Raw genomic sequence first — 17005 nt, 5'->3', positions numbered from 1 at the left:
TGAAGCATGGTGATGGCAGCATGCTGTGGGGATGTTTTTCAGCGACAAGGACTTGGAGATTAGTCAGGATCGAAGGAAAGATGAACGGAGCAAAGTACAGAGAGATCCTTGATGAAAACCTGCTTCAGAGTGCTCAGGACCTCAGACTGGGGCGAAGGTTCACCTTCCAACAGGACAACAACCCTAAGCACACAGCCAAGACAGCGCAGGAGTGGCTTCGGGACAAGTCTCTGAATATCCTGTTTGTAGAAAACATTTATAGAAATTTATAGAAACCTGTTTTTGCTTTGTCATTATGGGGTATTGTGTGTAGATTGATGAGAAAAAAAAACACACAATTTGATCAGTTTTAGAGTAAAGCTGTAACGTAAGAAAATGTGGGAAAAAGTCAAGGGGTCTGAATACTTTCCGAATGCACGGTAGAAGGCACAGTATGTTGGTATGTGTGGGTGTATTGTGATGGAAGGTGGGGTGTGTGTGTGTTTTTTGTGTTTGGAAAAGTGTGTAGTTAAGTGAAAAAAGGAAAATGGTTGCAAATGCCAGAGCCAATGTGTGTCTGTGAGCAGGAGTTGTGACAGAGCTTTACATTTTGTGCAGATATGGGATATACATTTTATAGTAAATTATAAATATAGTTATTTTATTTATTGTCATGATGGAACGATTCCCAACCTTATACCCTAGATACTCACCTGAGCGACCCATACGCTAAGGAGTAGTCCTTATCAGTTTTTATAGGCTTACTGCACAGTAGCCAATACGCAGGCCAAGACAGAAAGATGAACGCGGTCAGAGACCAACTAAAGCAGCACCGCCCCCTCAAGAGTCTGAGCCTGCCTGGCAGGGTTGGTCCATCAAAGCCAAAGCCCCCGGATGGGTGAGCATAATATGCAAGGAATTTCTCAAAGCTGCTAATGAGAACCTTGATGACCTAGCCGGTGGGAATTCCAGTGGGGTGCCCCCACCCTGGTAGTGGCAGTGCTGGCAACACTAGCTGCAGTAACCCATGGGGAGGGGGGTCATACTCGGACAATCAAAGGGGTCAAAAAGGTCTGACTGCACAGAGATGCTTGGGAAAATGGTCACAACGGGGGACCAGCGTGTGTGTGTTTCAGGGGAAAGGGGTGTATCTGAGCTCCATCAGCTAGGACTTGACATTGGTTAATGAAATCTCACCGTTCTTGCTCAATTTTGCGTCCCTTCTCAAACAGCCACAACTGTATATGCATTCGCACATCATGCCTTCTCTTGAGTTGGGCTCTGGATGGAACAATTGAACATCAGAGCTTGTGTGGGAAGGGTGGGGAGTGTGTGTCCCACAGCTGTTGCTTTGTGTTAATGATGTTAGGGTAAATATAGGATGAATCTCAATTGTTTGCCAAAAATGTGATTTTTGTAATGGCAATCCTGGTTATAGTTAACAATCCTTCGTATGAACTGCCTACATTATTATGCATATTATTTGTTAATTGTGGAATTAAATTTAGATATGCAAGATTTTTGTATTTTTTAAATAACTGTATACAATACAATTGAGGTGAGGGTGTTGGAAATATTTCTCCCATGGGCAAATTGTCCAAACAGATCCACAAGGTAGATTTCATTCTTTCAAATATGTTATTGGACCATAAACAGATGTGGCTCATTGATCTATACGGTCCAAATAATGATGATCGACGCTTCTTTGAAAATATATATAATAATTTATCAAGCTTACAAGCAATACAGTACTCTATTATTGTGGGAGATTATAATACGGTTTTAAATACCTCAATGGAGCGTAAAGGAAATCACACTACAAACTATCACCCTCATGCACTTAAGGAACGCACTAATATCATGGATATATTGGAACTAGTGGATATATGGAGGCTTAAATATCCAAACCTAGTGAGATATACATGGCAGAGGCTCAATCATGCTTGTCTTCTTCACTGTCATTCTAGCCGGCACCAAAAGCCTTTAAAAAGTGTCGCTAAGGGACAGAATGCGGTCGGACCATCAAATAATTGGCATATACACTACCAGTCAAAAGTTTGGACACACCTACTCATTCCAGGGTTTTTCTTTATTTTTACTATTTTTTTTACATTGTAGAATAATAGTGAAGACATCATCAACTATGAAATAAAATATATGGAATCATGTAGTAAACATAAGTGTTAAACAAATGAAAATATATCTGAGATTCTTCAAATAGCCACCCTTTGCCTTGTAGACAGCTTTGCACCCTCTTGGCATTCTCTCAACCAGCTTCATGAGGTAGTCACCTGGAATTTTCCTTCACTCTGCGGTCCGACTCATCCCAAACCATCTCAATTGGATTGAGGTCGGGGGATTGTGGAGGCCAGGTCATCTGATGCAGCACTCCATCACTCTCCTTCTTGGTCAAATAGCCCTTACACAGCCTGGAGGTGTGTTGGGTCATTGTCCTGTTGAAAAACAAATGATAGTCCCACTAAGCCCAAACCAGATGGGATGGCGTATCGCTGCAGAATGCTGTGGTAGCCATGCTGGTTAAGGTTGCCTTGAATTCTAAATAAATCACAGACAGTGTCACCAGCAAAGCACCCCCACACCATAACACCACCACCTCCATGCTTTACAGTGGGAAATACACATGCGGAGACCATCCGTTCACCCACACCGCGTCTCACAAAGACACGGCGGTTGGACCCAAAAATCTCAAATTTGGACTCCAGACCAAAGGACAGATTTCCACTGGTCTAATGTCCATTGCTCGTGTTTCTTGGCCCAAGCATGTCTCTTCTTCTTATTGGTGTCCTTTAGTAGTGGTTTCTTCGCAGCAATTCGACCATGAAGGCCTGATTCACACAGTCTCCTCTGAACAGTTGGTGTTGATGTGTCTGTTACTTAAACTCTGAAGCATTTATTTGGGCTGCAATTTTTGAGGCTGTTAACTCTAATGAACTTATCCTCTGCAGCGGTAACTCTGGGTCTTCCATTCCTGTGGCGGTCCTCATGAGAGCCAGTTTAATCATAGCGCTTGATGGTTTTTGCTACTGCACATGAAGAAACTTTCAAAGTTCTTGAAATGTTCTGTATTGACTGACCTTCATGTCTTTAAAGTAATGATGGACTGTCGTTTCTCTTTGCTTATTTGAGCTGTTCTTGCCGTAATATGGACTTGGTCTTTTACCAATTAGGGTTATCTTCTGTATACCCCCCCCCCTTTTGTCACAACACAACTGCTTGGCTCAAACGCATTAAGAAGGAAATAAATTCCACAAATTTACTTTATAAGAAAGCACACCTGTTAATTGAAATGCATTCCAGGTGACCACCTCATGAAGCTGGGTGAGAGAATGCCAAGTGTGCAAAGCTGTCAACAAGGCAAAGGGTGGCTATCTGAAGAATCGCAAATATAAAATATGTTGATTTATTTTACTTTTTTTTTGGTCACTGCATATTCTACACTGTAAAAATAACAAACAACCCTTGAATGAGTAGATGTGTCCAAACTTTTCACTGGTTGTATGTACAGTGGGGAGAACAAGTATTTGATACACTGCCGATTTTGCAGGTTTTCCTACTTACAAAGCATGTAGAGGTCGGTAATGTTTATCATAGGTACACTTCAACTGTGAGAGACGGAATCTAAAACAAAAATCCAGAAAATCACATTGTATGATTTTTAAGTAATTCATTTGCATTTTATTGCATGACATAAGTATTTGATACATCAGAAAAGCAGAACTTAATATTTGGTACAGAAACCTTTGTTTGCAATTACAGAGATCATACGTTTCCTGTAGGTCTTGACCAGGTTTGCACACACTGCAGCAGGGATTTTGGCCCACTACTCCATACAGACCTTCTCCAGATCCTTCAGGTTTCGGGGCTGTCGCTGGGCAATACGGACTTTCAGCTCCCTCCAAAGATTTTCTATTGGGTTCAGGTCTGGAGACTGGCTAGGCCACTCCAGGACCTTGAGATGCTTCTTACAGAGCCACTCCTTAGTTGCCCTGGCTGTGTGTTTCGGGTCGTTGTCATGCTGGAAGACCCAGCCACGACCCATCTTCAATGCTCTTACTGAGGGAAGGAGGTTGTTGGCCAAGATCTCGCGATACATGGCCCCATCCATCCTCCCCTCAATACGGTGCAGTCGTCATGTCCCCTTTGCAGAAAAGCATCCCCAAAGAATGATGTTTCCACCTCCATTCTTCACGGTTGGGATGGTGTTCTTGGGGTTGTACTCATCCTTCTTCTTCCTCCAAACACGGCGAGTGGAGTTTAGACCAAAAAGCTCTATTTTTGTCTCATCAGACCACTTGACCTTCTCCCATTCCTCCTCTGGATCATCCAGATGGTCATTGGCAAACTTCCGACGGACCTGGACATGCGCTGGCTTGAGCAGGGGGACCTTGCGTGCGCTGCAGGATTTTAATCCATGACTGCGTAGTGTGTTACTAATGGTTTTCTTTGAGACTGTGGTCCCAGCTCTCTTCAGGTCATTGACCAGGTCCTGCCGTGTAGTTCTGGGCTGATCCCTCACCTTCCTCATGATCATTGATGCCCCACGAGGTGAGATCTTGCATGGAGCCCCAGACCGAGGGTGATTGACCGTCATCTTGAACTTCTTCCATTTTCTAATAATTGCACCAACAGTTGTTGCCTTCTCACCAAGCTGCTTGCCTATTGTCCTGTAGCCCATCCCAGCCTTGTGCAGGTCTACAATTTTATCCCTGATGTCCTTACACAGCTCTCTGGTCTTTGCCATTGTGGAGAGGTTGGAGTCTGTTTGATTGAGTGTGTGGACAGGTGTCTTTTATACAGGTAACGAGTTCAAACAGGTGCAGTTAATACAGGTAATGAGTGGAGAACAGGAGGGCTTCTTAAAGAAAAACTAACAGGTCTGTGAGAGCCGGAATTCTTACTGGTTGGTAGTTGATCAAATACTTATGTCAAGCAATAAAATGCAAATGAATTACTTAAAAATCATACAATGTGATTTTCTGGATTTTTGTTTTAGATTCCGTCTCTCACAGTTGAAGTGTACCTATGATAAAAATTACAGCCCTCTACATGCTTTGTAAGTAGGAAAACCTGCAAAATCGGCAGTGTATCAAATACTTGTTCTCCCCACTGTACGTCACGCAGAATGATGAAAAAAAGTTAGGTTACCTTCTTGAGTATCTGAGGATCGCAGAAACAAAGTAGCTTTTATATTATATCAATGTCTTGTTGAACGAGTCGGAATTCAGGCGACACGCTGTATACAACATGGATCGTGTTAGGATATAAAAATGGATTTTATCAAACAAAACAACTCCACATTTTATCTCTGGGACCCTCAGGATGACAAATCAGAGCAAGATTACTGAATGTAAGTACATTATTTACCTTCAGAGGTGAATGTATCAAACCAGTTGCCTTGATAAGTGTTTTGTTGTGCACTACATTCAAACAATAGCATGGTATTTTTTAGCTGTAATAGCTACTGTAAATTGGACACTGCAGTTAGATAACAATAATTTAAGCTTTCTGCCCATATAAGGCATGTACACTACCAGTCAAAAGTTTGGACACACCTACTCATTCAAGGTTTTTTCTTTATTTGTACTATTTTTTACATAGTTTTGATGTCTTCACTATTATTGTACTATGAAATAACACATGGAATCATGTAGTAACCAAAAAAGTGTTAAACAAATCAGAATATTTTATATTTGAGTTTCTTCAAATAGCCACCCTTTGCTTTGATGACAGCTTTGCACACTCTTGGCATTCTCTCAACCAGCTTCATGAGGTAGTCACCTGGAATGCATTTCAATTAACAGGTGTGCGTTCTTAAGTTAATTTGTGCTTTTCTTTCCGTAATGCGTTTGAGCCAATCAGTTGTTGTGACAAGGGTAGGGGTGGTATACAGAAGATGGCCCTATTTGGTAAAAGACAAAGTCCATATTATGGCAAGAACAGCTCAAATAAGCATAGAGGAACAACAGTCCATCATTACTTTAAGACATGAAGGTCAGTCAATACGGAACATGTCAAGAACTTTGAAAGTTTCTTCAAGTGCAGTCGCAAAAACCATCAAGCGCTATGATGAAACTGGCTCTCATGAGGACCACCACAGGAATGGAAGACCCAGAGTTACCTCTGCTGTAGAGGATAAGTTCATTAGTTACCAGCCTCAGAAATTGCAGCCCAAATAAATGCTTCACAGAGTTCAAGACCCATCTCAACATCAACTGTTCAGAGGGGACTGACTGTGAATCAGGCCTTCATGGTCGAATTGCTGCAAAGAAACCACTACTATAGTACACCAATAAGAAGAAGAGACATGCTTGGGCCAAGATTCACGAGCAATGGACATTAGACCGGTGGAAATGTGTCCATTGGTCTGAGTCCAAATTTGAGATTTGTGGTTCCAACTGCCGTGTCTTTGTGAGACGCGGTGCGGGTGAACGGATGATCTCCGCATGTGTATTTCCCACCATACAGTGGGGAAAAAAAGTATTTAGTCAGCCACCAATTGTGCAAGTTCTCCCACTTAAAAAGATGAGAGGCCTGTAATTTTCATCATAGGTACACGTCAACTATGACAGACATTGAGAAAAAAATCCAGAAAATCACATTGTAGGATTTTTTATGAATTTATTTGCAAATTATGGTGGAAAATAAGTATTTGGTCACCTACAAACAAGCAAGATTTCTGGCTCTCACAGACCTGTAACTTCTTCTTTAAGAGGCTCCTCTGTCCTCCACTCGTTACCTGTATTAATGGCACCTGTTTGAACTTGTTATCAGTATAAAAGACACCTGTCCACAACCTCAAACAGTCACACTCCAAACTCCACTATGGCCAAGACCAAAGAGCTGTCAAAGGACACCAGAAACAAAATTGTAGACCTGCACCAGGCTGGGAAGACTGAATCTGCAATAGGTAAGCAGCTTGGTTTGAAGAAATCAACTGTGGGAGCAATTATTAGGAAATGGAAGACATACAAGACCACTGATAATCTCCCTCGATCTGGGGCTCCACGCAAGATCTCACCCCGTGGGGTCAAAATGATCACAAGAACGGTGAGCAAAAATCCCAGAACCACACGGGGGGACCTAGTGAATGACCTGCAGAGAGCTGGGACCAAAGTAACAAAGCCTACCATCAGTAACACACTACGCCGCCAGGGACTCAAATCCTGCAGTGCCAGACGTGTTCCCCTGCTTAAGCCAGTACATGGAGGAATGGGCCAAAATACCAGCAACAGTGTGTGAAAACCTTGTGAAGACTTACAGAAAACGTTTGACCTGTGTCATTGCCAACAAAGGGTATATAACAAAGTATTGAGAAACTTTTGTTATTGACCAAATACTTATTTTCCACCATTTAATTTGCAAATAAATAAATTAAAAATCCTACAATGTGATTTTCTGGATTTTTTTTCTCATTTTGTCTGTCATAGTTGACGTGTACCTATGATAAATTACAGGCCTCTCTCATCTTTTTAAGTGGGAGAACTTAAACAATTTGTGGCTGACTAAATACTTTTTCCCCCCACTGTAAACCATGGAGGAGGAGGTGTTATGGTGTGGGGGTGCTTTGCTGGTGACACTGTCTGTGATTTATTTAGAATTCAAGGCACACTTAACCAGCATGTCTACCACAGCATTCTGCAGCGATACGCCATCCCATCTGGTTTGGGCTTAGTCCCACTATCATTTGATTTTCAACAGTCAATGGCCCAACACACCACCACGCTGTGCAAGGGCTGTTTTACCAAGAAGGAGAGTGATGGAATGCTGCATCAGATGACCTGGCCTCCACAATCCCCCGACCTCAACCCTATTGAGTTGGTTTGGGATGAGTCGGAAAAGCAGCCAACAAGTGCTCAGCATATGTGGGAACTCCTTCAAGACTGTTGAAAAAGCATTCCAGGTGAAGCTGTCATCAAGGCAAAGGGTGGCTACTTTGACGAATTTGTTTAACCCTTTTTTGGTTACTACATGATTCCATATGTGTTATTTCATAGTTTTAATGACTTCACTATTATTCTACAATGTAGAAAATAGTAAAAATAAAGAAAACCCTTGAATGAGTAGGTGTGTCCAAACTTTTGACTGGTACTATGTATGTAACAAATAAAATACGGTGGATTGGAAATGATGCAGACAATTATGGTGATGGAAGCCACAATCTGTCTGCAATATTAAAGCTGATCTACCCCCTAAAAAAAAAAAAAAAAAAAATGTTATTCCGCATGGAGTGGAGTTTAGTCTGCTACTGAAATACCAGTATTTGACCCACTTACACTCAGCAACTGTTGTGGCATTGTTTTTGTTACCCTCTGCTGTTTTATTGCATTGGATATTTGTTATTGTTCAGAAGGCCTGAACTCTAAAGGCCTCATGGTTTGTGTTGCACTTCTCAACTGCTAAGTAAATTCTGTTTGATTGTGATGATGTGGGAACGTGCTTCAGTTGACGTGGGCACTGGACTTGGTTACATTCAGAACAAAGGGCATTATTCTAGAGATGAAGATGGGACGTGCTACATCAGATGTTTTCATTGGAGGAGGGATCTGTTCACAATAACTCCTATTCATTGGAACACTGCTACCAGCAACTAACACAGGAACAAGTTTGTATTCAAAATATACTCAACAAAAATATAAACGGAACATGTAAAGTGTAGGTCCCATGTTTCATGAGCTGAAATTAAAATAATCCCTGAAATATTCCATACGCATATAAAGCTTATTTCTCTGAAATGTTGTGCACATTTGTTTACCTCCCTGTTAGTGAGCATTTCTCTTTGTCAAGATAATCCATCCACCTGACAGATGTGGCATATCAAGAAGCTGGTTGAACAGCATGATCATTACACTGGTGCACCTTGTGCTGGGGACAAAAGGCCACTCTAAAATATGCAGTTTTGTCTCACGCCACAGATGTCTCAGGTTTTGAGGGAGCATTCAATTGGCATGCTGACTGCAGGAATGTCCACCAGAGCTGTTGCCAGATAATTTTTAATGTTAATTGCTCTACCATAAGCCGCCTCCAACATCGCTTTAGAAAATCTGGCAGTAGGTCCAACCGGCCTCTCAACCGCAGACAGTGTATGGCGTCGTGTGGGTGAGTGGTTTGCTGATGTTAACGTTGTGAACAAAGTGCCCCATGGTGGTGGGGTTATGGTATGGGCAGGCATAAGCTATGGACAACGAACACAATTGCATTTTATCGATGGCAATTTTAATGCATAGAGATACCGTGATGAGATCCTGAGGTCCATTGTGAAGCCCATTTGTTTTAAGGGGTCTGTGTCCAACAGATGCATATGTTATTCCCAGTCTATGTGAAATCCATAGATTAGGGCCTAATGAATTTATTTAAATTGACTGATTTCCTTATATGAACTGGAACTCAGTAAAATCTTTGAAATTGTTGCATGTTGCGTTTTTAATATTTTTGGGGCAGCAACAACATCCTACCCCTACATTTAAAATGGAGTGCCTTTCTATGCAGTCTATTTAAATTGAATAAGCCCACCAGACAGGTTTATTTATGTTCTGTATGGTGTGTTACTCCCAAGTTTTCATTTAATTTTTTTACACCTAGGAGAATAAACATTAATCAAGAGAAACTCTGAGAGATGGAGAGGGATAGCTATATAGTTTATATTCTCATCTATCCATAGTGTACTGTCACTGCATAAACAGTTTTTATAATGACTGATTTGGCTCCTGTTCCCACTCATTTCCACAGAGATGTCCTCACTGTACTCCGTCACCTTGAAGATCTAGTGTGTGTGTTTAAGATGGACTACATTGCTATCGGACTGTACAGAATCACTGCTCTACAAATCATCTTACATCCCAAATAACTCCTCATTACAGATCAATATTAGATATTCTGTGCCTCTCCTTGCTCAAACTGAACCAATTAAACGCGCTGCTAGTCTTTTATGTCAGTCAGACTCAGCTGTTAGGAGCCAGTCGGTGTTAATGAGTTGGCTCGCTCAGCACTCACTGAGGGAAGGAGTTTCCTGTGTGGATAGAGGCTGGAGGGGAAGTTAATGTGGTGAAGCGTAATCACGAGAGCGAGAGAGAAAGGTCAGGGTTCTAGCACAGGGAAAGTCTTACTCAGGGGGAGAGAGGAGTGTGTAGGCCTATGCTTTTGTGTGTATGTGTTTGCTGTTCTCCCCCTCTCTGGATCTGCCCTTTCCCCACTGTTCTGCTCTGAGTAGAGGAAGTGACTGTCAGGGTGGCTGAGGTGATGTCCCCACTGTTCTGCCTAGTCAGGGTTTCCAGATTTTTGGCATGGGCCATATCTGAGGCCTCCGGGGACCACATCTGTGGACCTCTTCCTATCAGACCTGACCCCAGTGGGGTGTTCTGCTGGAGATGGGGGGCTTTTCTTGCCGAGTGACCACTCCCCACCCTTATGACATTTACACAGGCCTGTTAACTGTGCTGCAGCAGGAACACCTGACCACTTAAAAACAGCTCTGCATCCTGCGGGTGGAACACCTCTTCCTCTTATAATATTATAATAATATATGCCATTTAGCAGATGCTTTTATCCAAAGCGGCTTAGTCATGCCTGCATACATTGTACGTACAGGTGGTCCCGGGCATCAAAACCCACTATCCTGCCGTTGCAAGTGCCATGTTCTACCAACTTAGCTACAGAGGACCACTTTCTGTTGTGATTTACAGAACTACAACTCAGCACAGCCCCCATGTAGCTCAGTTGGTAGAGCATGGCGCTTGCAACGGCAGGGTTGTGGGTTCGTTTCCCACGGGGGGCCAGCATGAAAAAATGTATGCACTCACCAACTGTCGCTCTGGATAAGAGCGTCTGCTAAAATGACAAAAAAAATAATGGAGATGAGCATGCAGTGGGAGCTAAATATACAGTGAGGGAAAAAAGTATTTGATCCCCTGCTGATTTTGTACGTTTGCCCACTGACAAAGACATGATCAGTCTATCATTTTAATGGTAGGTTTATTTGAACAGTGAGAGACAGAATAACAACAAAAAAATCCAGAAAAACGCATGTAAAAAATGTTATAAATTTATTTGCATTTTAATGAGGGAAATAAGTATTTGACCCCTCTGCAATATGTGACTTAGTACTTGGTGGCAAAACCCTTGTTGGCAATCACAGAGGGCAAACGTTTCTTGTAGTTGGCCACCAGGTTTGCACACATCTCAGGAGGGATTTTGTCCCACTCCTCTTTGCAGATCTTCTCCAAGTCATTAAGGTTTTGAGGCTGACGTTTGGCAACTCGAACCTTCAGCTCCCTCCACAGATTTTCTATGGGATTAAGGTCTGGAGACTGGCTAGGCCACTCCAGGACCTTAATGTTCTTCTTTTTGAGCCACTCCTTTGTTGCCTTGGCCGTGTGTTTTGGGTCATTGTCATGCTGGAATACCCATCCACGACCCATTTTCATTGCCCTGGCTGAGGGAAGGAGGTTCTCACCCAAGATTTGACGGTACATGGCCCCGTCCATCGTCCCTTTGATGCGGTGAAGTTGTCTTGTCCCCTTAGCAGAAAAACACCACCAAAGCATAATGTTTCCACCTCCATGTTTGACAGTGGGGATGGTGTTCTTGGGGTCATAGGCAGCATTCCTCCTCCTCCAAACACGGCGAGTTGAGTTGATGCCAAAGAGCTCGATTTTGGTCTCATCTGACCACAACACTTTCACCCAGTTCTCCTCTGAATCATTCAGATGTTCATTGGCAAACTTCAGACGGGCCTGTATATGTGCTTTCTTGAGCAGGGGGACCTTTCGGGCGCTGCATGATTTCAGTCCTCCACGGCGTAGTGTGTTACCAATTGTTTTCTTGGTGACTATTGACCCAGCTGCCTTGAGATCATTGACAAGATCCTCCCATGTAGTTCTGGGCTGATTCCTCACCGTTCTCATGATCATTGCAACTCCACGAGGTGAGATCTTGCATGGAGCCCCAGGCCGAGGGAGATTGACAGTTATTTTGTGTTTCTTCCATTTGCGAATAATCGCACCAACTGTTGTCACCTTCTCACCAAGCTGCTTGGCAATGGTCTTGTAGCCCATTCCAGCCTTGTGTAAGTCTACAATCTTGTCCCTGACATCCTTGGAGAGCTCTTTGGTCTTGGCCATGGTGGAGAGTTTGGAATCTGATTGATTGCTTCTGTGGACAGGTGTCTTTTATACAGGTAACAAACTGAGATTAGGAGCACTCCCTTTAAGAGTGTGCTCCTAATCTCAGCTCGTTACCTGTATAAAAGACACCTGGGAGCCAGAAATCTTTCTGATTGAGAGGGGTCAAATACTTATTTCCCTCATTAAAATGCAAATCAATTTATAACATTTTTGACATGCGTTTTTCTGGATTTTCTTTTTGTTATTCTGTCTCTCACTGTTCAAATAAACCTACCATTAAAATTATAGACTGGTCATTTCTTTGTCAGTGGGCAAACGTACAAAATCAGCAGGGGATCAAATACTTTTTTTCCTCACTGTAGCTGTATACAGTCTTATGTAGGCTACATGTATTATGATGTGTTGATTTTGAAATCTTTAAAAGGACAAATGAACTGTCTTTGAAAATCAGAGGAGTGCACAACAACTCTCTGGTTCCTTGGGAGAAACTCATTTATGAATTCTAAAGTACCTTTCCTTCCTTGTCTCCTTCTTTATTGATCTGAAAACATAGCCTAGACCTCTGTGAAAACAACAGTCAGGCCACCAGGAATTAGCTTTTCTAAGCTGCCCAGGTATGAGAGTGATGTGCCCTAGATCAGTGCAGGTGAAGGCAAAGAGATGAGGAAGTGACTTCAGGCCATTGAGTTGCACGCTAACTCTCCTGTCTCTGTGCAGGTGTTCACCATCTTTGCCTTCGCCACCACAGGGGGTTACTATGGGACGACCCACCTCATTGTGAAATGTGGGGAGCTGGCGCCACAGGTCATAGATGCTGGGTTCGGGTACCCCTTCAGGTAAAAACCTCTCGCATAGAGCTGCATATTAACAACATTTATGCTGTCGTATTGTTTCTTCTGTTTTTGTGATTTTTAATTGCCAATAATGCCTACCTATGGTCTTTACAGTAAGTAAGCCTATCCCTGACACGCCCTGAAAAGCTATGCAAAACTTTCCGTAGGGCTAGATGTGTAAGCAGGAATTATTTTTACTCTCTAAAGCTGGTTGTAATATGTATGCAGTCACACATGGAAAAGCCATTTTTATTTGTCTGACAGTTGCCCCTTAAATGTTTTTGTGTTTATAGTTGAAATGGATTTGTGCCATATGATTACAATATAATTGATTTAATCTGGTTTATTTCTCCCTTCACCCCACTACTCTCTAGGTTGCCTAGCTATGGCCCTTTCAAGGTGCCGACGTGTAACAGGAATGCCATGAATGAGACTTACCTCCAGGGCGACTACTCCTCCTCTGCTGAGTTTTACGTCTGTGTCGGTGTATTCTGCTTCCTGTACTGCACCGCCACCCTGGTCCTATACCTGGGATACCAGCATGTGTACCGCGAGGGCCGCGGACCCACCTTTGTGAGTCTATAAAGATACTAGGGCTGACCCCATTTAGTCAACTGGTCGATTGTTTGTTACATAGGCTGTTGGTCGACCGAGATTTGTTTTTGTCAAGCAGCATAAAATGTTATGGCACATGAGACACCTGTCTTATTCACGCCTGTCTGAGTGGACTAATCAATTGCGGAGGCTGCGGGGATGGCACACAAGTATCACCAGTAGTACATTTACCATTAATTACCATAATTTCTCATCTACAGTGTTTGTTTGGTTACGGTAGGTTCTGTTAATGCATTCAATATATTATTGTAGTAGTGGACACGTTTGTAGAGCGCACAACCTAGGTTACACTTGTGAGGAAAAAGTTTTGGTTTATTTAATTCCATTTACGAGTTGTCAATTTATTCATTGTCTTTTGTTTGGAGCGCTCCTGTCAATCTTGAGTAAGGACATGCACCTGATTACGCATAGAACTAGGCCTAGGCTACCTGGCCTGCATGCAAATGTAGGCCTATAAATGTGCACCTTTGGGAATCTGATACTATTTCGATAACCACTCAGCATGAAAGGGGAAAAATGTAATGCTCTGATCCGGTGGAAATGTCATTAAAAAAAAACACCTACCTGATTACTTCTTATCCCTTGCGCAAATAGCCTACGGCTGTGTCTCTGTCCGGTGCTCACTGGCAGGGAAACTGAGGGCCCAGAATATTTTAAACAATGTTGCAAGTTTGCTAGCACGAGCTTCAGGCTGGACCCAAGTTAATAGTTGATACAATGTTTCAAGTTCCTTGCAGACAGGCCATGTATAGCCAATGTGATTTATAGGATATTTTTATCAGGATATTTTCTACCTGCGGGCTGCAATGTTTTTATTTGTTGGCTTTATGTAGGCTATTTTTACATATTGGCAATAGAAGTTACTTTTAGATTTGTATAATTTTCATTTAGATATAATTCTGATTAACCACATGACATTGATTTTGAGATTGAGACTGTAGCACTCACTCTGAGAAAACACTGTGGACCACTGCTACTCAACTTCGAAATGCCTAGAAGGCCCTCCCCCGCCCTCCCTTCGACAAATCTGATCACGACTCCATTTTGCTCCTCCCTTCCTATAGGCAGAAACTCAAACAGGAAGTACCCGTGCTACGGACCATTCAATGCTGGTCTGACCAATCGGAATCTATGCTTCAAGATTGTTTTGATCACGCGGACTGGGATATGTTCCGGGTAGCCTCTGAGAATAATATTGACGAATACACGGATACTGTGACTGAGTTTATCAGGAAATGTATAGGAGATGTTGTACCCACTGTGACTTAAAACCTACCCAAACCAGAAACCATGGATAGATGGCAGCATTTGCTCAAAACGGAAAGCGCGAACCACCGCATTTAACCATGGCAAGGTGACTGGGAATATGGCCGAATACAAACAGTGTAGTTATTCCCTCTGTGAAGGCAATCAAACAGGCAAAACGTCAGTACAGAGACAAAGTGGCGTCGCAATTCAACGGACACCGACGTCTTGCTTCCGGATAAGCTAAACACCTTTTTCGACCGCGATGCGGCCAGCTACCAAGGACTGTGGGCTCTCCTTCTCTGTGGCCGACGTGAGTAAGAGATTTAAGCGTGTTAACCCTCGCAAAGCTGCTGGCCCAGACGGCATCCCTAGCCGTGTCCTCAGAGCATGCGCAGACCAGATGGCTGGAATGTTTACGGACATATTCAATCGCTCCCTATCCCAGTCTGCTGTCTCCACATGCTTCAAGATGTCCACCATTGTTCCTGTACCCAAGAAAGCAAAGGTAACTGAACTAAATGACTATCACCCCGTAGCACTCACTTCTGTCATCATGAAGTGCTTTGAGAGACTAGTCAAGGATCATATCACCTCTACCTTACCTGACACCCTAGACACACTTCAATTAGCTTACCGCCCCAATAGATCCACAGACGATGCAATCGCCATCACACTGCACACTGCCCTATCCCATCTGGACAAGAGGAATACCTATGTAAGAATGCTGTTCATTGACTATAGCTCAGCATTCAACACCATAGTGCCCTCCAAGCTCATCTTTAAGGTCAGGGCCCTGGGTCTGAACCCCGCCCTGTGCAACTGGGTCCTTGACTTCCTGACGGGCCACCCCAAGGTGGTGAGGGTAGGAAACAACACCTCCACTTCGCTGATCCTCAACACAGGGGCCCCACAAGGGTGCGTGCTCAGCCCCCTCCTGTACACCCTGTTCACCCATGACTGGCCATGCACGCCTCCAACTCAATCATCAAGTTTGCAGACGACACAACAGTAGTAGGCCTGTTTACCAACAATGACGAGTCAGCCTACAGGGAGGAGGTGAGGGCCCTTGGAGTGTGGTGCCAGGAAAATAACCTCTCACTCACCATCAGCAAAACAAAGGCGCTGTATCAGTTTCATTTAAGGACCAAAGGATTGACAGCCGTCCCATATAGATTGCAAAATAGTTGGGAAGAGATTTTTGACGTACCGATCCCATGGCATAGTGTTTATGAACTGATATACGCAAAACGACACCGGATTTAAAATTTAGAATCTTTCAATTTTAAATTATTATATAAAATTCTTGCTACCAATAGAATGTTATTTATATGGGCGATACAATCTTCCCAGCTCTGCAGATTTTGCTGCAAAGAGACAGAATCATTAGATCATTTGTTTTGGTACTGTCCATTTGTAGCTTGTTTTTGGACACAGGTCCAGGAATGGCTAAAGGATTGCAATATTTACCTGGAGCTAACCCTGCAGATAGCACTACTGGGTGATCTGAAAAGTCATAGTCAATCGATCAATAACATAATAATACTATTAGCAAAAATGTTTATTTTCAATTCACAATCTGTAGAAACAATGAGAATAGAAAGGTTCAGAACTGTTGTAAGACATCACAGTACAGTTGAAATATATACAGTGGGGAAAAAAAGTATTTAGTCAGCCACCAATTGTGCAAGTTCTCCCACTTAAAAAGATGAGAGAGGCCTGTAATTTTCATCATAGGTACACGTCAACTATGAGCAGGTAGCTTAGGGCAGCAGGTAGCTTAGTGGTTAAGAGCGTTGTGCCAGTAACCGAAAGGTCGCTGGTTCTAATCCCCGAGCCGACTAGGTGAAAAATCTGTCGATGTGCCCTTGAGCAAGGCACTTAACCCTAATTGCTCCTGTAAGTCGCTCTGGATAAGAGCGTCTGCTAAATGACCAATTATTTATTATTTATTTATGACAGACAAAATGAGAAAAAGAAATCCAGAAAATCACATTGTAGGATTTTTAATGAATTTATTTGCAAATTATATGGTGGAAAATAAGTATTTGGTCAATAACAAAAGTTTCTCAATACTTTGTTATATACCCTTTGTTGGCAATGACACAGGTCAAACGTTTTCTGTAAGTCTTCACAAGGTTTTCACGCACTGTTGCTGGTATTTTGGCCCATTCCTCCATGCAGATCTCCTCT

General features: G+C 42.8%; 1 protein-coding gene across 1 annotated transcript in view; it reads left to right on the top strand.

The window, feature by feature from the left end:
- Window positions 1-17005, top strand: part of LOC311133759 (synaptophysin-like protein 1) — a 31768-nt gene that overhangs the window by 7523 nt on the left and 7240 nt on the right. The window contains exons 3-4 of the mRNA XM_084167314.1: window positions 12837-12955; window positions 13327-13525. Of these exons, the coding sequence (XP_084023440.1) occupies window positions 12837-12955; window positions 13327-13525 (318 nt within the window). The remainder of the gene's footprint in view (window positions 1-12836; window positions 12956-13326; window positions 13526-17005) is intronic.

Source organism: Coregonus lavaretus (assembly GCF_964263955.1).
Source record: "Coregonus lavaretus genome assembly, chromosome: 8".
Lineage (NCBI taxonomy): Eukaryota > Metazoa > Chordata > Actinopteri > Salmoniformes > Salmonidae > Coregonus > Coregonus lavaretus.
The sequence above is the reverse complement of the archived record's forward strand: the minus strand, read 5'-3'. Positions and strand labels throughout refer to the sequence as shown.